This window comes from Medicago truncatula, chromosome 8 (genome assembly GCF_003473485.1).
Source record: "Medicago truncatula cultivar Jemalong A17 chromosome 8, MtrunA17r5.0-ANR, whole genome shotgun sequence".
Classification (NCBI taxonomy): Eukaryota; Viridiplantae; Streptophyta; class Magnoliopsida; order Fabales; family Fabaceae; genus Medicago; species Medicago truncatula.
Genome location: NC_053049.1, coordinates 49030043 through 49053737, shown reverse-complemented (window position 1 = coordinate 49053737; position 23695 = coordinate 49030043). Strand labels below are relative to the sequence as shown.

Here is a 23695-nt window from a genome sequence, read left to right as displayed (position 1 = left end):
TTTTTGAAAAGACCGTTAGATGAACTTATAAAAATAAAATATGTTACGTAGATCTTACTCTCTTTTAAATTTATTTTTCTAAATACACATGTTAAAGTACATATTAGTGGACCTATTTAAAGACTCTTTTTAGTTTACTATTATTAATATGTACTTTTATTTTAAAAAAAAATTATAAATAAATGATGTGTACATATGAGACTCATTTAAGAAATCTTTTTAGTTTACTACTATCGTAGGATAACTGATGTATCATATAGACCTGATATATTTGTTATTCATTGTTTTTTTTTTTTTTTTTCATCTTATAATAGTGTCTAAGGGAGTAAGTAAGCTAATTAACATATAAGCCAACAAAAAAATAATAATTAGATTTATTGGATAACTAATATATCTTGTCTATGGTATAAACTAGATACATTTATTATTCAAAAAACATAAAAAGTAATTTTTTGCTTATAATATTGACCCGAGCTAATGAACATATAAGCCAAAAAAAAAAAAAAAAAAAAAAAACTAATTAGAAAATAAGTGTGATTGAGCAAGGATGGTACTTCCATGTTATTATGTGCACGCACGTTCTTGTGTACTTGGTATAGTACTGACTACTTACCAATCAATAGTTGATTCAATTATATTCACTTCATCCATTTGTTGTGGCGTTTTATGATAACCTTGATACTGCATGCAATGCAAGTAGTTGTGCTTTCAATGTCAATTTCACTATGCATTGTCCTTTTTCTGTTTTAAAAAAGAAAAAAGGCACAAGGACTATGCTTGTTGTGGCCATTTTTGTGAGAGAAAAAATCATGAGTAAGGACGATGCATGTTATTGTGGGTCTAAATTACATTACATTACTTTGTTGTGGGAATCTTTCCTAGATATACACTAATTGCATTCAAATTGGATTGGATATTTACTCCTTCTTTCATGTAGTACTTTTGGCATGAACTTACAACATGCAATAATTGGTACATGCTGATAGTGACTAAGAAATTGTCCCTATAGTATAGACTTTAATTATTATAATGTTTTTTACTTTAATTTGGTGTTCTAGTTCATCTCAATCCAATGATATTGAAAACAAATGTTCAAATTATAATGGTTTAGGTAATGATATGCAAAATGGTTTAGGTAGCTAACAACTTTTGATTTAAACATGATGAAACATTCAATTTAAAAGGAAAAATAATGTAGTGATTTGATCTCTCATATCTCATAATAAAGAACAAAAATCTTAAATTCTCTCTGATTAAGTTAAAAACATCACATAATGTTGTCAAGGATCATATTTTTTACTGCAGTTTCTCTAGCAACAATAGCAGTGATTGTTTTAGCTTTGGTATCACCTGTTTCACATAAAAAGATCCATTCAAGACCATGGCTTGATCTATCTCTTTACATTCAACAATCTCAAAACATAACAACCTCAAATACACATGCTATACCAAGAGAAGATGCTGGTGCATTTGTCTTTCACCGCGTACTTACGGAGGGACCAGAGAACACATCAAAGGTTGTAGGAAAAGCACAAGGATTCATAATCCCTGTGGAACAGTTTCAGCAATCAGAATTCAATGTTTTGTATCTCACTTTTGATACACCAGATCATTCAGGTAGCTTGAGTGTGCAAGCAATCAAAGTTGCTCATAAGGAAAGAGAAGAATTCAGAGTGGTAGGAGGAACAGGTTCGTTTGCATTTGCTCATGGTGTTGCAGTTTTTACTCAAACAGATGAACAGACAAGTGATGAAGCTATAACTTATCATGTAAAACTTCAGCTTGAATTCCCAAATCATTCAACAAAGTTACTATGAATGATGAAGCAAAGTTTTTAGTTTTTTAATTCATTTTTGGTTGCTGATTCTTTCTTATCATATCAGAAGAGTTTTTAAAATTCTACTAACATACAAGATTGAATCTTCGAAATCATACATATATATCAAGTATTGTGTTGTTATTAATTTTGTGATCAGTTTTGGTAACTAGAGTCACAGGCGAGTATTGAACTAAAATTTGTACAAGTCCCACATCGACCAGGTTAAATGTTGACGAGTGATAGAGTGTATATAAATAAAAGCAGCGAGGCTTTGTTTAAAGCATCTTTGCGCTTGGGGCAATGACGTAGCTAATGAGGTAATAACTGAGGCGCGTCTATTGCTGGTTGAAAACTATTTCCAAACCCCCTCTGGGCCTGAGCTTGCCTTGGGCCTTTGAGAATTTCTGGAAGGGCTCCCTTTTTGGGTAAAGCCCTACAATATAGTTTAAAGTTGATATAATTTCCTTGCTATTAGTGCGCCCGCATTCTAATATTTATTGAGTTGTCTAACGTGCATCAATCAGTAAAATTAGAAGTTAGTCAAAAGTTAAGGGTATGCTTAGGTGAGTAATTGCTGTGAAACTCATTTAGTCTCACATCACAGTTACATAATAGCAAACCTTTTGGTTATACTGATTTCATTGGAGCTTCATTAGTGTTGGAAGCAAAATTTAAGGCTATTCTCCGGGGCATTGTTATCTAGTAATTATACAAGGTGGGGACTGAGTCATATTCCCTTATTGCAACTCGATTAGTTCCGTTGCAGTGCGTTTCCTCTCATCATAATTTATTTAATTTGAAAACATAAACCTGAATAAGAAGGATGTTTTTATGCCAAATGAATTTAAAATACAATGATTTTGAAGACACCTCTCACATGAAATGGTATATTTTTCAGATTTAAGATTAACTTTCATTAAGCTTGTAATTGCAATCAAAGAGATTTTAAGTATGTTGTCTTGTCTTCTACTTTCATGTTTGAAAATAATTCATGAAGCATGCCATATATTGCTATGCATAATTATCTGAGTCACTGATCAATCCAACTGTTTATGCTTTTTTGGACCAATATCAACATTAAAAAAAATTACAAAATAAGAGTTGTAGTGTTCCTGATACAATGCAGAATGTCTGAGCAGATGATAGAAATGTAAAAAGCATTCTCAGCTTCTCAATATTCATGCACTATTTAATAATTGATACTGAAAGAAAATGCTAGCACTAAATTGTTGGGATCCAATTACTTGGAGAAATGCGACACTAGTAATAACACTATCAGGAGAAGCAACTCCACTCATTGTTGGGGTCTTGGGAAGGGAATTAGATTATCCATTTTGCAGCTAGGTGTGTCTGTTGTTGCCTTTGTAGATGGAGTTCCAACAGCAGCTGTATGTGAAGCCATTGCAGTCTTCTCTTCTTTCTTTTTTCTTGAATAAGTTGCATCCTTCTTTTTCTGTAATGCTCCAGATGCATTTTTCATTGAAGACGGTCTAGAACTTAGTCCAACTGAACCCTTAGAAAATTCACCAGATTTTGAAGATAATAGCATTAGCGAGTGAGGTAATATCCCATTAGATAACTGAGGACTATTCGAGGTTGTCTGTGGGAAATTAGGTCTCATGGATGCATGTTGTGCCATTCTTTGTTGAAGCCGTACTTGTTGTGGGTCTAAATTGCACTTTATCCCTGCACCATCTATTCTTTCTGTATCAAATTGTTGTGCCTTGGCGACTAACCTCATGCCTTGCTGACTAGAAGCAAATTGAGTGCCCCCTGACTGTTGATTTAACCCCCCTTCAAAAACCTGCTGTGGAAACATCTGAATGCCACTCCCAGTATACTGAATACCTCTGGCCATTGCTTGTTGCTGTAATAATGTATCCTGCCAATTCATATCCGATCCTTGAAGAGCGTTAACATGCGAGTCTATTTGCTGCATTGTATCAACACCTGTGGAAGCAGACCTCATTCTTTTTGCAATATTCGATAAAGATGGTGATTCTCTATCTGGATTCTCTCTTTTTACAAGAAGAGTGGCACTCAGGTTTGGATTATCCGCATATGAATACATGACATCTTGTACAGCAGAAGCCCCAGATGAATTTATACCAGCAATTAATCGGCGCTCCTGCAAGCTTCTTGGAGTTCCGACAGCCATTGGATATTTTGATTGATGGGAGATCATAGAAAAGCCTGGGATGGAAGAATCTAGTACAATATTCTTTGATCTCATGGCAATGCTTGGATTAAGATTCTGCATTGCTGGATTTTCAAGAGTCTGTTTCACAATAGCATTTGATGTAGTGATTCTTGAATCACCCAGCCTGCTTTTTGAATTCTCTAGCACTCTATCTATACGGACTTTTTCCCCATCTATTTTATTACTAGAAGTGACAGCATTCCTCGGTCGCTTTATCTGCAAATTGGGCTGAAACACAAGTTCAACGTCATTAGGATGCATACATCACACAGAATAATTTCATTAGGGGAGAATCTAATTAACTTTTTTATACCTTTTTTTGAAGTGGACTTTGACATAGTTGATCCAACTTCGGAGTAGGATCTAGATGAAGGTTTGGATGTAATTCTTTCACAATCTTTGATTCAACTTCCTATTATCAATGAGAACATAGTTAAGTGAGATCTATACCTATAATACACACCCACACACGTATTGGTTTCATTCATGATTGGTGAATTATACTAACCATTACATCACCATATTTCCAAGACTTGTCAGTATGAGATGGGATGTCCTTCACAATATTTTCCAATGACATCTTGAGGCTTGATTTACTCACAGCAGGAGAACATCTTCGATAATCACGAACCTGAAGTGTTACAGAATTGATCAAAGCTCAACCATTTAGATAGAAATTTAAATGTTGCCTTTAAAAGTAAAGCATGCAAAAAATAAGCAAGAATCACCTCGCATATAAGTGCTCCATCAACATACTTGACTGGTATATCATCCAGAATATCCCCAGGCAAGTGACCTGACTCAATGGCCTCCAAACACATAATGATAGGAATAGGAAGGTAAGTACATGAAATGTAATACTTAACATATGCAGCAGACAAATACAAAATTAAGAAAAAATAAGATGGTGATTTAGACAAAAGCATAACTATGAGGTACACAATGTAAGAAGGTAGAAACTGTTAGTTTTAATTCAAGTTTAGACTATATAGACCCTGTTGGGGTATAGAAGTTTGTTACAAGTTAGTTAGGTAATCTAGCTATATTTGTTATGTTTGTTTAGATAGCTTACTAAGCAAGCAATGTGAATAAGCTTTTTATATAAGGCATGATGTAATCACTTTTCACAACTAATGAAACTCATAAGATTACAACAATTAATCATCTCTTTATTCTCCCAATTTCTCTCAATTTCAAACCCTAAATTCATAAACAAAACCATTGTTTGCATTAGAAGCAAGCACTGATGCGCTATCAAATTGGTATCCATAGCTTCTGGTTCTGATTCAAGGAAGCGAGAAACTTCAATCACGCAGGTAATCAAGGTGTAGAAACACTGGGAGTGAAGCCATGAATGAAAACAACAGTTTCAATACCAATCTTCCAACTCTTGAAAGTGGAAACTGAGAAAGGTGGGGTGCACTAATGAAGAACTTTTTTGGGGCACAAGATTTGCTGGAAATTGTGCAAAACGATTATGATGAATTTGGTGAAAATTCTACTGAGGTGCAGAGGAATGCATACAAAGAATTTAAGAAGAAGGACTGCAAGGCACTTTTCTTCATTCAACAAAGTGTAGATTCAGGAAATTTTGAAAGAATCTCAAAATCCACAAAGTCTAAGGAGGCTTTGGATATTCTTGAAAGATGTTATGAAGGTGATGCTAAGGTGAAAGAGATAAAGCTTCAGTCTTTAAGAAGAAAGTTTGAAATGATGCAAATGGAAGATGAGCAAAAGATTGTTGATTACATCTCCAAACTGAATAATGTTGTAAATCAGATGAAGGCTTGTGGGGAAACAATTTATGATCATCAAATTGAAGTAAAGTTTCATTTTCTTAGGGAATAAGTAAACAAAGGGGCTCTAAAGATTTCCATTGTTCTACTGAGCTGCAACTTCCTGACATATTCACTAAGGCAGTTAAGATTGAAAGGTTGAACAAGTTTAGACTATATACCCGTTCGGGTATATATTATACATATTGGGGTATAAAAGTTTGTTACAAGTTAGTTAGGTAATCTAGCTAAGTTTGTTATGTTTGTTTAGATAGCTTACTAAACAAGCGATGTAAATAAGCTTCTTATATAAGACATGATGTAGTCACTTTTCACAATTAATAAAACTCATAAGATTACAACAATTAATATTCTCTTTCTTCTCTCAATTTCTTTCAATTTTAAACCCTAAATTCATAACCAAAATCATTGATTGCATTAGAAGCAAGCATTGATGCGCTACAAGTAGTTCATCTCTTAGGCAGAAGCACCCGACTCAGATTATGAATTATAAGAGTCATTAAGAATTAATTAAATCGAGTCAAGTAAAAAAAAAATACAGCATTTATTGTTAAAAAATAAAAAAATAAACACCACATGTTAATCATAAGTTTTTTATTAGGGAGTTGTTAAAGTAAATATAAAAAGGGTTATGTTAACAAGTGCCCTTAGACACTAGTTAAAAACTTAAAAATAGAAATAAATTATAAATTTGATGTAGAAAAAAATTCCTTTTTAAAGTTTTAAGGTGTTGAATATATCATTTTCAATATAACTCTTCTTTTTTAAGCTTCTTAACAAATACTTTAAGGATACTTGTTACCATTTTGCATATAAGAAAGCTGCTACTACAATATAAAAAATATTTTTATTACGTGACACAAAAATTAATCAAAAAAATTATTGATAAAGCAGGTAATGTTAGTAAAAAAACAAGAAAATAATTCTCATAAAATAAGAAGAAAAGAACACGTAAGAGTAAAAAAGAAGAAAACAATTCGCATAAAAAAAGAAGAAAACAATTATGTCAATAAAATTTAAAATTAAAATCGTATTAATTCATCTCTCTTTTCCTCTCCCCCTCTTACAAATTGAATCAAACACATATTTTTAAAAATATTACCTCCCCTCTCCCAAACCAAACTAGCCCTTAAGTTTTGGTCTTAACACAACTTCGCAAAAAAGGTCTTGTACATAGGGTTTTTATCATAACACAACTTCGCAAAAAAAGGTCTTGTACATCATAGTTGTCTAAAATATAAGGTTTTATTAGAACATAGAAGTTTAAACTGAAATAACTAAAAGCCGATTATAAAATTTCAAGAGTTACCGAGAATATGGTTTCAGATGACCTATCATAAGGAAGTAATGACTTCGGTAACTGATTTGCAGCATCATACTGAAAAATCATAACTCACACAACTTAGAATAACTAGTTGAGCTAAAAGACTCTACAATAGCGAAATATTAATGCTACATTTGGACAAAACCTTGCGAGGTTTTCCAATGAAATAACCATCCGGATACAGATTCAGCGTAAAAGAAACTTCATTTCCTATCAAATCAAAACAACCTTCAATACACTACACTCAATGATTTAAACACAAATTAAAAAACCAATAAACTCTCTAATAACTAACCTTTTATTAATGAATGCTTTTCAGATGAATTAGGCATCCCATCAATGTTTTCACCAGCCTATACAAAAAAAAATTAAAACCAGCAATAAAAATCCTAAACCTAACTTGAGTGCCAAGTAAAAAATAACAACATACAAAATTCATTTTTATATGTTCATAGCATTATTTTCATCTCTAAAATCACAAATATAAAAAAACGATCACAAACAGAAACACCATAATATAATAGACATAACAACAAAACTGTAAACTTTAGAAAGAAAAAAATAAATAGCAAGACCACCTAAAATTCATCTTGGGAAGGTTGAAGAGAAAAGGGTATGTTTCAAAGTAATAATGTTGTAGTTTTACAATAAATGTCTTTTCACAATTATTAAAATAATAACGTGTCACGTTTATTCTTCCTTATAAATATGAATCATTCATTTTCTTTTTAAGAAAAATTCGTATCACTCATGCATTCAGCACTTTAATTACCAAATAATCATACTATCATCTGTATTTATTATTTTATAGAGTTGATTGTGGTGTTATTCCTTTTTTTCTATGTAGTCATGTTAATGCAGAATTTGCCGTTCTATTTTTAGTACAATATTTCATTTCTTTAATTTGTTTATCTATTCGCAATTTGTTACTCTTTGTAATTTTTTTTTTTTTTTAACAAGCTAAAATGAAATATAACATTAAATATGGAGATGGTTCATCTTGTACAAGGTGTGCAAAAGAGAATCATCCTCAAAGAATTACAAAGTCAAGTCACTTGTACTTCAATATAAAACACCCTGAAAACCAAAAATCCTATCAAAGTTAACAGGTGTGATACCGTGCTAAGTAAAAAAAATTAATACTTAAAATAATATTATTTTATATTAAAGTTATAAGTATAATTATAAATTGAATTTAACATAAAAAATTATTATCGTAATATTGTTTAGTTGTTATATTATCTATATATCGTATATAAGGAGGATTAAGATATTTCAATACTAATTACAAGGTATATACATAGTATAAAATATTCTTATTGTTAAACTTATTATGTTTAATATATTAAATTCTTCAAAAAAATGTTTAATATATTAATTAAATTCTGTCAATTAGTTGTATGTTATATAGCAGGTGTCTGAATAAGTATCCAATGAACGGCTACATATGTTAGCTTTTTATTGGGTGTATATAAATATAGTTTTTGCAACGCCACTACTGATTGTTTTTTTTTTTTTAAGAACTACTGATTGTTTTTTCATTTTAGTTTTTAAAAATTCAATGGTCTTCCTTAAAAAAAATTCAGTGGTCTAATCTAACTATTTTTTTAGGGTAAAAGTGGAATGTTCTAACTATTTTTAAATGATCTACAAATATAAGCAACAAAATAAAAATGTATTTAAACCAAATTTTAATATCTATATAAAATTGTCATGAGTTTGTATACGTAATTATAAAATTAATAAAACCAATTATTCATTTATAAAATATATCCAATAGTAACAAAATATAATGAATATTCATTTATAAAATAGATCTAATAGAAACAAAGAAAAATTTGCAAAATATGTATAACTAAATAAAAAAATAATCAAAGAATTATTTTAAAGAATTTGCAAAATATGTATAACTAATAGTAACAAAGATTTTTTTATTTTTAAAAAAAGTCACAAATATCCATTTATTTTTTGTGAATCGTGTCTATATAATATAAACAAAGATTTATTTGTAAAATATATCCAACTAACTTGTTTATACCTTTGTTGCAAGTGGATTTTGACACAGTCGATTCAACTTTGGAGTAGAATTTAGATGAAGGTTTGGATGTAACGCTTTCACTATCTTTGATTCAACTTCCTATTATCAATGAGAACATAGTTAAGTAAGATCTATAAAATAATTAGGCGCATTGGTCATTCATGATTATTTGGTGAATAATACTCACCATAATATCACCATATGTCCAAGACTTATCACTAAGAGATGGGATGATGTCCTTCACAATATTTTCCAATGACATCTTAAGGCATACTTTACTCACGGTAGAGTATCTTCGATAATCACGCACCTGGAGTGTTACATAATTGATCAAAGTTCAACCTTATAAACAGTATGCAACAGTAAAACTATATATAAAATGGTGATAAAATTTGGTAAATAAAAAGAAGTAATTCACAAAGAGAAAAAAAATGCAAAGAGGAAGGGGAATGGGATTAGCTTTAGGTCTACCTGAGTTTGGTCATCTTGGGAAGGTTGAAGAGGCGGGGGCATGGGATTAGTTTTAGGTTTAGGGTTAAACCTAATTCCAATTTTTGACACTTTAAAGGAGACAACCATGATGGATTGTGCAATCAAGCAGACCAAATGACAGTGAAAAAGTGCAAAATAGCGGTTTTATTTATAAGTGTCATTATGGCATAGGTTGAGAAGCTAAAAATAGAAAGAAAATATATATGATTTACATTAAAAAGAGCAATATTTCAACTTTTAAATAAAAGAATTATAGAATATAAAATTTCCCAAAAAAATATTCTTTCTTAATTCTTTGACCCACCCAGGGCACCGATTAACATTTTTTTTTTTTACAAACATTAAAATCATTATTTGTACATACACTTCTCATACCATGTCATGATAGTAGTACATGTCTATGGTTACTCTTGGCTCTAATTGGGTACCGTTTGGCCAGGCTTTTTTTCGGTCTAAAAGCTACTTTAAAACAAAGTTAAAATAAAGCTCTTTAAGAAAAAGGCTAAAGCGGTTTCTTTATTTTTTTTTAGTTCTAAAGTTATTTTTGAGTTAAAAGCTGTTTGACAAAATATTGTACAAAACTTTGAATTTATTATTTTTTTGTGGTGTCCGGGATTCGAACCCAGGACCTTGCATCTATTTTTTTCTTTTCCAATTATACTATATAACAAATTTTGTTATAAGAATACCATAATTTTGGTGTCATTTAAAAAGATAAAAATTTATATTATATGATATTATATTTGTTACATTGTTGGTGTCATTGAAAAAGATATGTTTAGTTTTTTTAATAAGAAAAAGATATGCATAGTTTGTTACAATATAAATGTGTAATATATATATATATATAAGTATTTTTTTTTACGCATCTATACTTGTACTTTTAATTAAAATCAAAATTTTATAAAAATAATTATACGCATTACACAACATTAAAAAATTTATACACATTTACGTAACAAAAAACATACATACGGACATAAAATATCACTTTAAACGCTAATGTGTGTGTGTATATTTGTGAGGTTGAAGAAAGGGAATAAAAATATTTGGTGTCATTCAATGACAGCATGAATAAAAATATTTGCGAGGTTGTGATAATTAAACGATATTGAAATTAAATATATAACTGATAAAAAAGATAATAAAATTCCTTCAAAAATAGATTATAAAATTAAATGGACCCTTCTCTAAAAAAAATAAAAATAAATGGACCCTCCTTCAAAAAAAAATTATATGGACCGGTTCAAAAAAATTAAATTAAATTAAATGGAAGAAAAAAAAAATTGAAATATAATATTAAAAAATAAAAGAATATGTTGCCCGTGTGAGTTGAAGAGAGGTGTTTGTGAAATAAATTGCAGAGAAGTAGTTTTTTGAAGTAGCATTCAACAACTTTTGGTTAAAGCTCATTCCATTCAATTTTACGCATTCTAAAAAAGGTATTTTTTTTTTAAGGTACTTTATTGATATTGTGTTTGGCCTAACTTCTCCTTAAAAATGTAGAAAAGCTGGAAAAAAAACCCGGCCAAACGGTACCTTGATATGTTTCAAGTGAATTAATGTCGTGAATTTATAATTAATGTTTTTCCGCAATTATTAAAATTATTAAATAATACGTGTCCCATTTATTCTTTCTTCCTTAAAAAAGAAAACGTGTCACATTTATTGTATAAATTTGCATCATTCATTATTTTTTAAGAAAATTCGCATCATTTATAAGAAATGTTAACCGGTGCCCCGGACACTATTGAAGGATCTTAAATAGTAAATTTTTATGAAAGTTAGTGTTATTAGTGCATTGAAAATTGAAAAAGTTTGACATTTTTAAAAAATAATTACTTAATTTAGAAAGCTTAAAAGTGCTCTGGTGGCACTCATTAACAAGATCTTTCATGTATTCAAACCTTTAATTACCAAATAATCAGAGTTTTTTTTTTTTAAAGATAATCATACAGAGTTGATTGTGTTGTTATTTTTTTTTTTTTTAGGGAGATTGTGGTGTTATTCTGCTTTACGAGAAATATTGTATATTTATTATTTTAAATTATATACCAAATTATTCATATATAAAATATATCCAATAGTAACAAAGTTTCGTTTATTTTTTATAAATCATATATAATAAAAACAAATATTCATTTATAAAATAGATCTAATAGAAACAAAGATTCATTTACAAAATATGTATAAATAAATAAAATAAGTAAATAATGAAACTTTATAAATTTATAAAGTTAATGAAACAAAATATTCATTTATAAAATTTATAAAATATCCTATGGAAAAACTCACCAAAAATTTTATAAATTTAATGAAACAAAATATTCATTTATAAAATATATTTAATAGTAACAAAGATTTTTTATTAAAAATAAGTCACAAAGATTCATTTATTTTTTATGAACATGTCTAATCGAAACGAATATTCAATTCTAAAATCTATCTAATAGAAACAAAAATTCATTTGTAAAATATGTACAACTAAATAATAATCAAATTTCTTACGGAAAAAGCCACAAAATAAAAATTATAATTCTAATAAAACCAATTCATCGTTTAAATAAAATGTATCTAATTGTAACAAATATTTTGTCGAAAAATAAGTAACAAAGATTCATTTATTTTTAATAAATTGTCTATAATATAAACAAATATTCACTTTATGTGAAACTTCAAATGATATACATGAATTGACTTTTTATGAAGATATATTTAACTAATTTGTAGTGTGAAATGGAAAAATAACGATATGAAAAGTGGATAAGCATTATTAATTAAATTGAAAAAGAAAACATAGTTTACTCCTCTTCCAGCCCATTAATCAATGCAACGATAATAGACCCAAGGCGGCGAGTTAGTCTTGCATAGACACAATTATCAATGAAATTACTTAGGCGCATACACACAACAATGAATATGAAATTGTGGGTTGCAAATTTTCTGTGTGTAATTGGTGATACTTACAAGCTACGAACATGATCATGATCCTTATCATTTACAACAAAATTTATTATGGTACGGAATTTTCATTAGATTTGACACTTTCCCTACATACTAATGTATTTTTGACTTCAGTCCACATTGAGACTCGTATTAACTAGTTAACCTATATTTTCTCATTTAAAGAATTCAATTTGAACTTGCAGAATTTCAGAAGCTGGTATGTAACAGAGAGAAATTTATATAATCCATTAAATTTAAAACTAACAGATATGACATGACCAATGTCTAATTATGAGTTCGATATATTGCCTGATGTACTTGAATATGAAGTTTTATTTGCATTATAACTCAACTAAGTTGAGGTTTGAATCATGCCTTACAAAATGTTACCTACCAAAAGTTGGAGAGAAAAATTCCAATGGTAATGAGATGATTCAAGAAAATAGGAAAATTAGTCTCAAAAATTTGTCAGAAAAAAAAAATTAAGGTGGTGGCGCTGTTCGGTTTAAGAAAAGTGAGATGATCAATACTAAAAAGAAATATCTAATTTTAAAATTTTATTTTATTATGAGGTGTTTTGTTTTAATTGGATGAGTGTAAGGATGATATGTCATGTTAGAGTTCACCTAAGAATTTTTCTTATGAGAACCGTTCGTTTTGTGAAGAAGAAGAAATGAGAGAGGAAATCGTAGGAGCAAACTTGGAGAATTTGTTTTAAATAGGTTTTGTAAGAGTTCAGTTTGGCAAGAAAAATAATCTAGCTTGTAGCGGAAAATAATTAATTTAATAATAATAATAATGTATATTAATTGTTGTGGATTTTATTATGAACTAAGAATGTTCTTTTATACCATTTTACGTTTGTTAGTTAGTTGAACCATTAATTTTACCAATTATCAGCTATCAATCATCAACCATTAGATATGAGCTATCAGCTAAAAGCTATCATTCATCAGTTATGAATTATAAGTTAGCTTATAACTATCCGTTATTTTTACTAAATAGAGTCTTAGAGTCTTTAAAAAAAAGAATTTGTCTTTAATAAGATATAGATTTGTCTTACATTATCAATTTAGTAAACTGTAATCTTTGAACAAATTTTAAGAAAATTTTACCAAGTCACTTTTATTTGTTGTGATGTTTTACTTTGAGAATGTAGCTATGTGCAATAGTATTTCACAAAATAAAAGTTGTCTTGCCAAAAGAACTAAGTTGATGGAACTCTATAAAGTCAAGAATAAATTTGAAAATTTATCAAGTTGAAATGAGTTGGACTTCGATTTATCTTAATCATATTTTTCTAAAATGAGGTTTGATGCACTTATAGGTTTTCTACAATCAAGTAGTTGAAACATCAGTAACCGTCCAATCTCGATCTGATGGTTTTTTATTTTAAATTTAAAAAATTTTATAGAAACTAAAAATGTGATTTTATTTTGTAGGGACTAAAAACAAAACTGTGAATATTTATAGGGATTAAAAACTTAATTAACCCTAAAAAGATATATAAATTTGAAATCCATTTCATTTTCCAAACATTAACAAATGACAAAACCAATGTGTAGGGTTGGGGGAAACAAAATGAAGCCAGTGACATGAGTTTTTGACTTCAGTCCACATTGAGACTCGTATTAACTAGTTAACCTATATTTTCTCATTTAAAGAATTCAATTTGAACTTGCAGAATTTCAGAAGCTGGTATGTAACAGAGAGAAATTTATATAATCCATTAAATTTAAAACTAACAGATATGACATGACCAATGTCTAATTATGAGTTCGATATATTGCCTGATGTACTTGAATATGAAGTTTTATTTGCATTATAACTCAACTAAGTTGAGGTTTGAATCATGCCTTACAAAATGCCATTGTGGTGCTACTGTGAAGATGATTAATCATAAAATAATCAAGCAGAGATTCTTCTGAATTCAAGGTGCTAATGATGGCTTTCCAGGTGTATGGAATGCAAGGATCGAAACAACCGTAGTGCTATAATGTTACCATATTCGTTCCTGCCCTCAATGGCCGCAAAAAAGCTAAGAGATGGTGCAGAAAAGGTTCACTTCATTCGTAACCTTTTTAAGCTCTGAACATTCACATGTAGAGTCGATACTCAATACAATTTGATATTGGATTTTAAATCTATTTCTTTGACCATATAATTGTTATAATCTTTGGTATCACCTGTTTCACATAAAAAGATCCATTCAAGACCATGGCTTGATCTATCTCTTTACATTCAACAACCTCAAAACATAACAACCACAAATACACATGCTATACCAAGAGAAGATGCTGGTACATTCGTCTTTCACCGCGTACTTACGGAGGGACCAGAGAACACATCAAAGGTTGTAGGAAAAGCACAAGGATTCATAATCCCTGTGGAACAGTTTCAGCAATCAGAATTCAATGTTTTGTATCTCACTTTTGATACACCAGATCATTCAGGTAGCTTGAGTGTGCAAGCAATCAAAGTTGCTCATAAGGAAAGAGAAGAATTCAGAGTGGTAGGAGGAACAGGTTCGTTTGCATTTGCTCATGGTGTTGCAGTTTTTACTCAAACAGATGAACAGACAAGTGATGAAGCTATAACTTATCATGTAAAACTTCAGCTTGAATTCCCAAATCATTCAACAAAGTTACTATGAATGATGAAGCAAAGTTTTTAGTTTTTTAATTCATTTTTGGTTGCTGATTCTTTCTTATCATATCAGAAGAGTTTTTAAAATTCTACTAACATACAAGATTGAATAATAATTTGTTGCTATCAAGTATTGTATTTTTATTGTATTCAGTTTCGGTGATTAGAAGCATAGGTTTTTTGAGACTTGCGTGTATTGAAAGTTAAAACTGGAACTTGTATTTGTCCCACATCGACCAGGTTAAAGGTTCACGGGTAATAGAAGGTGTATAAATAGAAGCAGCGAGGCAGTGTTACTTACATGTTATCTTTTTTTGTTGCCTCCTGCCATGAAAACTAGGTTGGCAATATAGATCAGTGTCCTCAAGTCGGTGCATTTTATTTGTTCATTCAGTTGAGCTTGAATTAGTTGGCTCTATGACATTTATATGTTTTACCAACCTGCCCTTGATTTAAAATGAATTTTGATCTTATTTTCTTAATTAATTCTAATATGTACCCAAATATAAGGGTGTTAATTCTAATTGATAACTTTTAGACCGTAATTTTAATTTTAATATATTTTGCATCAAACCTATTACTATTATTTTACCGTGTTTCTGTAATAGTAATTTGAATAAAAATCGATCCAAATGAAACAGCATATATTTATTGGATAAGTTCTGTTCAGATTTTTTTAGAATAGACATCCTAATCGAATGTGATTTTAATTTTGAATCGAATGATATTTTGCTTCAAAATCGATCCAAACCACACCGTAAATACCGAACAAACATAAATAAGTTATTTATTTACATTAAATGTACTTTATTTAAATATCAGAATGATATTGAACCGTCTATAGTTCTTTGTAATGAAGATGTAGTAAACACATTGCATATCTGCAAATGAAATGTGTGGTATTGATTTCCTGATTGTTGATAGGTTCACTCTGCAGAATACACATAAAAGTGTATTAAAAGGTATACCCTTCGATCAATATTATAAGCAAAAATCTAATTTTTATTAAATAATATATATGATAATTATATAGACCACATAGAGCATTTATTAAATCAACATAAAAACTAAATTTTAACTTATAATACTAACAGGAGGGTGTGCATGCATTACTTCGTCAAATTATATTAGTTAATCGGGTGGATGCATGTAGCTCAGAATAGTGGCATAGCCAAAAACCTTTAGCAATGGGGCAACAAACACACATCCATATAAAATAAACTTTAAATTTAATCTCTAAACCATCACACTCTTTTCAAATTTAGTCCTTAAACCGTATAAATATAACAAGGGATCCTTGAATTAATAAAATTCATCAACTTGGTCTCTACTATTAAGATATTAAGGATTAAATTCATAGATTTCATATATTTTATGAGATAAATTGAAAATTTTCATATTATTTTTTTTTTATAAAAACAAATACAATTTCGTATATTTTAAGAATGACCTCATCTTTTTTCCCTAAGAACCAAAAAGTTAAAAGAATAACTCTAAACCAAAATAAATAACAAATTAATATACGATAATAACTCTAAACCGATAATTTAAATCTTTAAGCTTTACCATAATATATAGCATAATATATTATCAATATCATATAATCATAATCATAAAATTAAAGGGAATGAAACCAACACCAAAAAAGAAAGATGTTGAGGGCTAACATAAAGACCTAGTGCTTGCTTAGATTTCTACTGAGTGGGTCATAATCATATAGTTTTTTTTATTTTTATTTTAACAGAGTGGGTCATATAGTTGATCAAACTTTCTTTCAATAAATGTATAAGTAGTAGTATTTGGCTTATTCAGAAAATAGTGGGGGCACTAGCCCACACACTAGTGAACCTAGCTCCGCCCCTAGATGGTTGCATTAAACATGCAGGTATCCTTTGTCACAAAGGTCACTCAGTACTTAATTGCATAATTCTTGTCCACACATTTTCTAAATCTATTTGGCTGATCCTGTACATTTTATCTTATAGTTTGATCAAATTGTATAAAATTGTGTGACAGGTTTGTATTGTTGGAGTGGGAGCTGACTGTGAAGAAGAAAACAAGTTCTATTTGGGACGAAGAGTTTGTATTCCGATTAACCATTCCAGAGCTTGCTTTGCTCCAGATCGAACTGAAGGATAAAGATATGACGACAGATGATTTTTCCGGACAGACCTGTTTGCCTGTATCAGAGCTAAGACATGGATTTCGGTTTGTTCGTTTGTGTGACTGAAAGGGGAAGAAATTTAACTCTGTTAAGCTTTTACTTCGCTTTCACGTTGAAACTACAAATATATTGTAGATTTCATTGATCTAAAGTGTCAAAAAAAAACATTTGAATTATCTTACTCTGCAATCTGCAACCTGCTGCTTACACACTACATAAATTGTGTGGAACCCGCAGTTGTATTTGTATACATTTGAAAGTGATCATGGTTCAGCCTTCCATATCCATCATCTGCTTCATACTGCCTTGCATTACAACAAGCGAAAGAAAAATCATGTATATCACTAATTAAACTTGCTTAAATGTATAGTATTAAAAATGTATGATAATTTTCTCACCTGTATGGTTGATTTTTGATGATGTAATGTAACATGTTGATACTTACAGCAACTAAGTTCTTTTTTTGAAAGGATATACGGCAACTTAATCGATGACATGAAATTGATGGTAGTAAATGATTCATCAAGTGAAAATCCACCTAGGCCGTCTCTTGCATCAAATTTGGTCACCTTTGTGATTAATATAGATTCCGATTTAATCTTTTTTTTTAAATTCTGATTGTTTCCATTTGTTATACCTTTCACTGTAAATGGTAGTTTATAAACAATCAAAGTGTTGCATAGGATGAAGAGAGAACATGTAAAGCCAGTGTTTGTAACAAGAGACACCGTACACACAAACTAGTGCCCAGCATATAAAATTAGTGGTCACTTCACTTCAGCTTTACAGTGAGACAAGTACATACCTGTAACGAATTAATTAAATTTTGACTGTAGCTAACATCACAATTTACAACACAAATTAATCATGCTCTCATTTTTCACTAAACGAGAATTTCTTCCTAAGGATTTCTTTTGGCCATAGAAAGTTCTTTTTAATGTCGTGTGAATTGCATACTAATAGTAGGCGTAAAGATGTCTCAGCAAGTTTCGTCCGCATTGTAAACAGGTATCTGCCACTTTTTAGTGTTCTTTTTTGGGTCATCCGTAAGGCTAAGATCTGTCTCGTCTTCCTTGAACGTTCTAATAAGCGTTTTAGCACCCATCATTATAAGCCTCTCGATCATGAATAATTGGTAGTTATTCTCAATCACTGGATCCAACATATGGCTATAGTTCGACGAATATGCCAATCTGTACCTGCAAATTTGAATCATCAAGAGCATAAAGTAAGCATTTGATGCCAGCTGATAGTTTCCTTCAAAAACTAAAGCATACCAGTGTCACAGTTACATAATTTCTAGGAATATATGATCAAGTGATCATTAGCCTTAAAAATCTAATAGAAAAACATAAATAATCTAACAAAAACAGAAAGGACATGAAAAAATAAAACTAGCAGAGGGAATAAGATTGTAACTTAAAAATGTGAAGTGTTGTCTTGGTTCAACAAGGATACAATGAAATGAATATTAGCATACTAAATTTATTGCCTTTTCAAATGAAACCACCAAACATGAAGTTAAAATTGACAAACCACTGCATAAACAAAATCAGTTATTCAGTTTCATACAAAATCAGTTATGCTGCCAAAGAAAATCATTGAATGTTTCAATTACTATCAAACACTAAACAAGCTTTGTGCTGTCAAAGATAATCATTGTGTATATTTCTAGGAACTCTCTCCTCGCCCTCAATGTGAACATGAAAACAGTTACCTGGCAGAAAGCGGTGAAAAAAATCCTGGAGTCCTTTCATTTGAAGCAATAAACAAGGTTCTTCCAGGTGTAACCCACTTTACTATTCGACAAAGAATAAACTCAGGGCGGGTATCCCTATCAAGATGTGGATGCAGGGTCCTTGCCACACCAAACCTGTCCTTCCTGGTTTTTATTTTATCCCCACGGCGAACATGGATGGCATCATAATCACCAAGTACAGCTTTGATCTGTGAGCAAGTGTTTCATCAGAAATTGAAGTGTGTGACAAAGATAGATTGCTCAATTTTAATGCCACAGTTTTAACATGTCAAGCATATTACAGTCAGAATTTGAAGTTCTGAAATGTGGAGAATAATTAGAGCAGAGTCATCTACTGGATAAAAAGATAAGTTTCTTTATCACAAATTTTTATCCATTTGGTAATTGATTCCATCTAAACTACCAATGCTAGCTTATAGAAAGGAAATTGAGGAACTCAAGAACATATTACATAATAACCTGTATCTATGTAATGTAGAAAACATAGATGATTTTTTGGGAAGCTCGTATTTTTTCTTTTCTAATCTTGATTCTCACGAGGCCAAAAAGGCAGCAACAAAATGATGGGAGGAAGCTCCTACAAAGTAATGCCAAAACACAGACTTGCTACCAGTGAGAAGCTAGGAAGGGCAACCCCAACTCAAAATCATGGCCAGGATTAGCTATCCAGACCGCAAGCATATTTCCTTACATAATACTAGTGTCCCCCACTTCCGTTTGATCTGACATTGGATGGCCACGACAATTCGGTGGCAGGGATACAATCAAGGCAGTCCTTTGTGAACCAAGTTAACAGCACCCAAAGGATCACACTCAAGCCAGAACTTGGGAAATCCTCTCTGCCAAGCCATAACTAAGGCGGAGTGTATTCCTCCCAATTAACAAAACAGGACTTCACATTACCAATCTTCCAAACAAAACCAGCAATTCATCTTCAAGCAGGATCTCTAAAAGGTCTGCCAAAGGCCTTAACAGTTAACACTACTAGGTACTACATTGTCTTTCTAGCAATATGCACCTGTCTAATGTCTCCAACTACCTTCATTTACCTTTTCAGCCAGCCATGTTTTGTGAAGCTCATATTATATTGCTTCATTATTTTTTTTTATTTACCTAGTGGTTTTATTTGTATCAAGCTTAAAATATTTCCTCTAGTCTATCCCCATGTAATCTAGCAAGGGCAGAAACAAGACAGCCTTGCCCAACATTTCCCATTGAAATAACTCATTCAGGTTCTTGTTGATATAATATTTTCAACTCAAATATACAAGAGCAAAAAATATACACATTATAACAACAATTATATGCTCGAAGAAATAGATTTAAAATCCAATATCAAATTGTATTGACTCTACATGTGAATGTTAAGAACTTAAAGAGGTTATGAATGAAGTGAACCTTTTCTGCAGCATCTCTTAGCTTTTTTGCGGCCATTGAGGGCAGGAACGAATATGGTAACATTATAGCACTACGGTTGTTTCGATCCTTGCATTCCATAAACCTGGAAAGCCATCATTAGCACTTCGAAATTCAGAAGAATCTCTGCTTGTAGCATATAACAACTTATTATTTTATGAGCAATCATCTTCACAGTAGCACCACAATGGCATTTTGTAAGGCATGATTCAAACGTCAACTTAGTTGAGTTATAATCTAAATAAAACTTCAAATTCAAGTACATCAGGCAATATATTGAACTAATAATTAGAGATTGGTCATGTCATAACCGTTAGTTTTAAATTTAATGGATTATACAAATCTCTATCTGTTACATACCAGCTTCTGAAATTCTGCAAGTTCAAATTGAATTCTTTAAATGAGAAAATATAGGTTAACTTAATAGTAGTTAATACAAGTTTCAATGTGGACTGAAGTCAAAAACACATTAGTACGTAGGGAAAGTGTCAAAAAGCTTCACAAAGTTCACGATAACAGATTTAATGAAAATTCCATACCATAATAAATTTCGTTGTAATGACAAGGATCATGATCATGTTCACAGCTTGTCAAGTATCACCAATTGCACACAGAAAATTTGCAACCCACAATTTAAAACCTCAATAACAATATACCCACTATATTCTAGACATCATCAACCTTAATGTTCAATATAATCAAAAATAAAGAAGGTGAGTCTAAGCATACTTGAATGAACAGTTTCAAAGAAAAAAAAACCTACCAAGAAAGAGGGCTAGCAGTTCTGTTTATGAGCAACAAATCAGAGTACTGATTGTTTTCTTTAAGCTCGACACGACTAACTCCTGCCACGTGAGCAACTCCTCTGTCTCCAAGCTTCATGCTGGTCGATAGAACCCTATACCACTCTTTTGAATTGTCAAAAATTACAGGGACAGTCTCCGACATAAGTTCTGCGTCATATAAAGAGTTCATGGCACAAGAACTTGCTGCCCACCTGTAATGGATAAACAAGGCTGTCTAAATGTGCGTTTCGTATCACAGTGGAAAATATAAAAATTGATTTTAATTAGAAGTGATAAAATGTAGATTGAAGGTTTTGCATTAGATTGAAAATTTTATACAGTTGCCTTCAAAATTTGGTTTGCATAGAAGTGAATTGTTTTTTATGACAAATTTTACATAGAAGTGATAAAAAGTAGCTTTTGTGTTAGGTTGTACAACTTATACTAATTATCATCAAACTTACTTTCAGAGTAAAATAAAAAGAGAGAGAAAGTGATATGCATTGCCAATGTAAATAAGTTTTACACTGACATTGGGTGAGACTCCAATATTGTGGTTATTTTTAAAAAGTGGTTACAAAGGTGGGCTTATGTAGTAATATGAAGAGTGTTCGTCGAATATTAGTGTAAGAATAATTTACACTGACAGTGCATCCCCATTAAACTAAAAAGAAAATCCAAACATAAATAACTTAAATTCAGGTTTAATTTGAAGCAAAAAAAAAATGTATTTAATCAAGTTAATTCAAAATCAAATTCGACAAACACCCACACACATATTTTACCAAACATATATAATAAATAGAGTTAAAAGGCTATGTACTGACAGAGTAAAATAGTTGTATACTGTCATCTAATGGGAACCCATCATCTTGCCATGCCATGTAGGATTGTTTTGTATTTTTTTTTTTTAAAGTAACTACCACATACTTTGTTTTTATTGGACATTAGTGTAAAAGTAAAACTAGTTTACACAGATCGTTCATATCCTTATTTCTCTAACAAATAAACATTCAACACAATTCACTAGTATGTTGATCAAACTCAAAAACATAAATGATGATGATAACATTGAAATGTGAAAAGAAAAGAAAAAAGAAAGAAACTCACTGATCCTCGGAAGTAGCATTAGTTGAACGATGAAGGATCCCTTTCTTATTATGTATAGGATTAATACACATCCTGGACGGCATAACAAAAGTTCTGCAATTCCAAAACGAAAAACCTTATGAACGGAACTCTAGGAAAGTAACTAAGAAGAAAAATGAATTTAAAAGGAGATAATATACCTGCGGAGATAGATGGCTTCTTCGAGGGCGCACCTAAGGCTAGATTCTTGGTGACCTAAACCCTCACAGGATCCACAGTGTTTTCCAGGGCAATCGATTCGTGTACCCCAATACAGGTACTTTCTGTCTTTGTGAGAATACTTAATGTATTGGGATTTTTGGGAACCAGATGTGAATACAGCCGAGGAAAGTAGAAACAGAATCGCTATTGCACTCACTATTGCGGCCAACACTACAATTCTGGATCTCACTGACTTTGGTTTCCCCTTTGAGGTTCTGTTAAATGCCATTTGGATTATATTCCGAGTGTGGATTTAAAACATCGGTGAAGAACAAATCTGTTTGTTTGTGTTTGTGTTTATGACTGGCGTGAACAATGTATGTATGTATGTATGTATGTGTCTGTTTCCTGGGAAGCTGAGTATGGGTAGTTCGGTGGGAGTGGCAACTTAAACCCTATGAAAGAAAGTAAAGTAAGTACAAAACTCATAGTTTGGTTTAACACAAACAATAACAATAGTAACAATTACAAGGCGAAAACCAGATTTAAGCAAGCATTTGGTTAATGATAATAATTAACAAAATGTGAAAGATGGATGAGTGAATGAATACCTGAAGATATGAAATTGGTGTAAACAAAATCAATCTGAAGAAGCTCAATTTGGGATTAGGGTTTGGATTTGTGAGAATGCTACTGCTGCTGCCTTTTCCTTCTCCCTCCAGAATCCAGATTCAACTATCCTATTCCTATATGTGCTGTGCAAATCTCCCCTCTTCTTACTCTTATTTTTTTCTCTCTATAATGTTCATATTTCTTTATTTAATTTCTTCTAAAACAAAATTATGTCCATATTTTTTTTTTTTAAGGAGTCCATATTTTTTATATTTGTTTTTAAATCAGTTATGTGTTTCTTTCAAAAAAAAAAAAAACAAATCATGTCTATTTAGATTTTTGAATGATTTTTTACGACAGTGTTCAGAATATTATAAGAATCTTTTAAAAAATATTTGATTTTTTTTA

At 30.8% G+C, this 23695-nt stretch overlaps 4 protein-coding genes, 1 long non-coding RNA gene and 1 other non-coding gene across 6 annotated transcripts; 4 read left to right on the top strand and 2 right to left on the bottom strand.

The window, feature by feature from the left end:
* Nucleotides 1-1274: 1274 nt before the first annotated feature.
* LOC11409627 (pterocarpan synthase 1) lies at nt 1275-1817 on the top strand. The gene has a single exon (XM_003630988.4). It carries the CDS (start codon nt 1275-1277, stop codon nt 1815-1817), a length of 543 nt encoding a protein of 180 aa, XP_003631036.2.
* Nucleotides 1818-2101: 284 nt separating this feature from the next.
* Nucleotides 2102-2252, top strand: LOC112417651 (U4 spliceosomal RNA). Its single transcript, XR_003008244.1, has one exon. It is a non-coding gene; the product is annotated as a U4 spliceosomal RNA (small nuclear RNA).
* An 861-nt stretch (nt 2253-3113) lies between these two features.
* Nucleotides 3114-5217, bottom strand: LOC25502289 (protein PHYTOCHROME-DEPENDENT LATE-FLOWERING). The gene is made up of 4 exons (XM_013591929.3): nt 4748-5217; nt 4528-4650; nt 4333-4431; nt 3114-4247 (listed from the first exon to the last, which is right to left on the bottom strand). The coding sequence occupies exons 1-4, from the start codon at nt 4943-4945 to the stop codon at nt 3114-3116; spliced, it is 1554 nt and encodes a 517-aa protein (XP_013447383.2). The 5' UTR covers nt 4946-5217.
* A 9421-nt stretch (nt 5218-14638) lies between these two features.
* On the top strand, nt 14639-15268 carry LOC25502287 (pterocarpan synthase 1). Its single transcript, XM_024773165.2, has 2 exons — nt 14639-14674; nt 14819-15268. Exons 1-2 carry the CDS (start codon nt 14639-14641, stop codon nt 15266-15268), a joined length of 486 nt encoding a protein of 161 aa, XP_024628933.2.
* A 1748-nt stretch (nt 15269-17016) lies between these two features.
* LOC112417012 (uncharacterized) lies at nt 17017-17880 on the top strand. The gene is made up of 2 exons (XR_003007435.2): nt 17017-17146; nt 17278-17880. It is a non-coding gene; the product is annotated as an uncharacterized lncRNA (long non-coding RNA).
* Nucleotides 17881-18081: 201 nt separating this feature from the next.
* LOC25502286 (uncharacterized) lies at nt 18082-23477 on the bottom strand. Its single transcript, XM_013591926.3, has 7 exons — nt 23287-23477; nt 22675-23130; nt 22496-22588; nt 21364-21597; nt 20583-20685; nt 19143-19372; nt 18082-18624 (listed from the first exon to the last, which is right to left on the bottom strand). The coding sequence occupies exons 2-7, from the start codon at nt 22962-22964 to the stop codon at nt 18405-18407; spliced, it is 1170 nt and encodes a 389-aa protein (XP_013447380.1). The 5' UTR covers nt 22965-23130; nt 23287-23477; the 3' UTR covers nt 18082-18404.
* Between the last annotated feature and the right edge of the window lie 218 nt (nt 23478-23695).

What these genes read in the sequence shown, in the direction of transcription:
- LOC25502287 (XM_024773165.2), top strand. Translation starts at nt 14,639, where the DNA reads ATGGCCGCAAAAAAGCTAAGAGATGGTGCAGAAAAG. An exon ending in TAAGAGATGGTGCAGAAAAG is followed by an intron (nt 14,675 to 14,818) that starts GTTCACTTCATT and finishes TCACATAAAAAG; the next exon opens with ATCCATTCAAGACCATGGCT.
- LOC25502289 (XM_013591929.3), bottom strand. Translation starts at nt 4,945, where the DNA reads ATGCTTTTGTCTAAATCACCATCTTATTTTTTCTTAATTTTGTATTTG. An exon ending in GGAAATATGGTGATGTAATG is followed by an intron (nt 4,432 to 4,527) that starts GTTAGTATAATT and finishes CATTGATAATAG; the next exon opens with GAAGTTGAATCAAAGATTGT. An exon ending in AAAGTCCACTTCAAAAAAAG is followed by an intron (nt 4,248 to 4,332) that starts GTATAAAAAAGT and finishes CTTGTGTTTCAG; the next exon opens with CCCAATTTGCAGATAAAGCG.
- LOC11409627 (XM_003630988.4), top strand. Translation starts at nt 1,275, where the DNA reads ATGTTGTCAAGGATCATATTTTTTACTGCAGTTTCTCTAGCAACAATA.
- LOC25502286 (XM_013591926.3), bottom strand. Translation starts at nt 22,964, where the DNA reads ATGGCATTTAACAGAACCTCAAAGGGGAAACCAAAGTCAGTGAGATCC. An exon ending in TAAGAGATGCTGCAGAAAAG is followed by an intron (nt 19,373 to 20,582) that starts GTTCACTTCATT and finishes ACTTGCTCACAG; the next exon opens with ATCAAAGCTGTACTTGGTGA. An exon ending in TTTTCACCGCTTTCTGCCAG is followed by an intron (nt 18,625 to 19,142) that starts GTAACTGTTTTC and finishes TCAAATTTGCAG; the next exon opens with GTACAGATTGGCATATTCGT.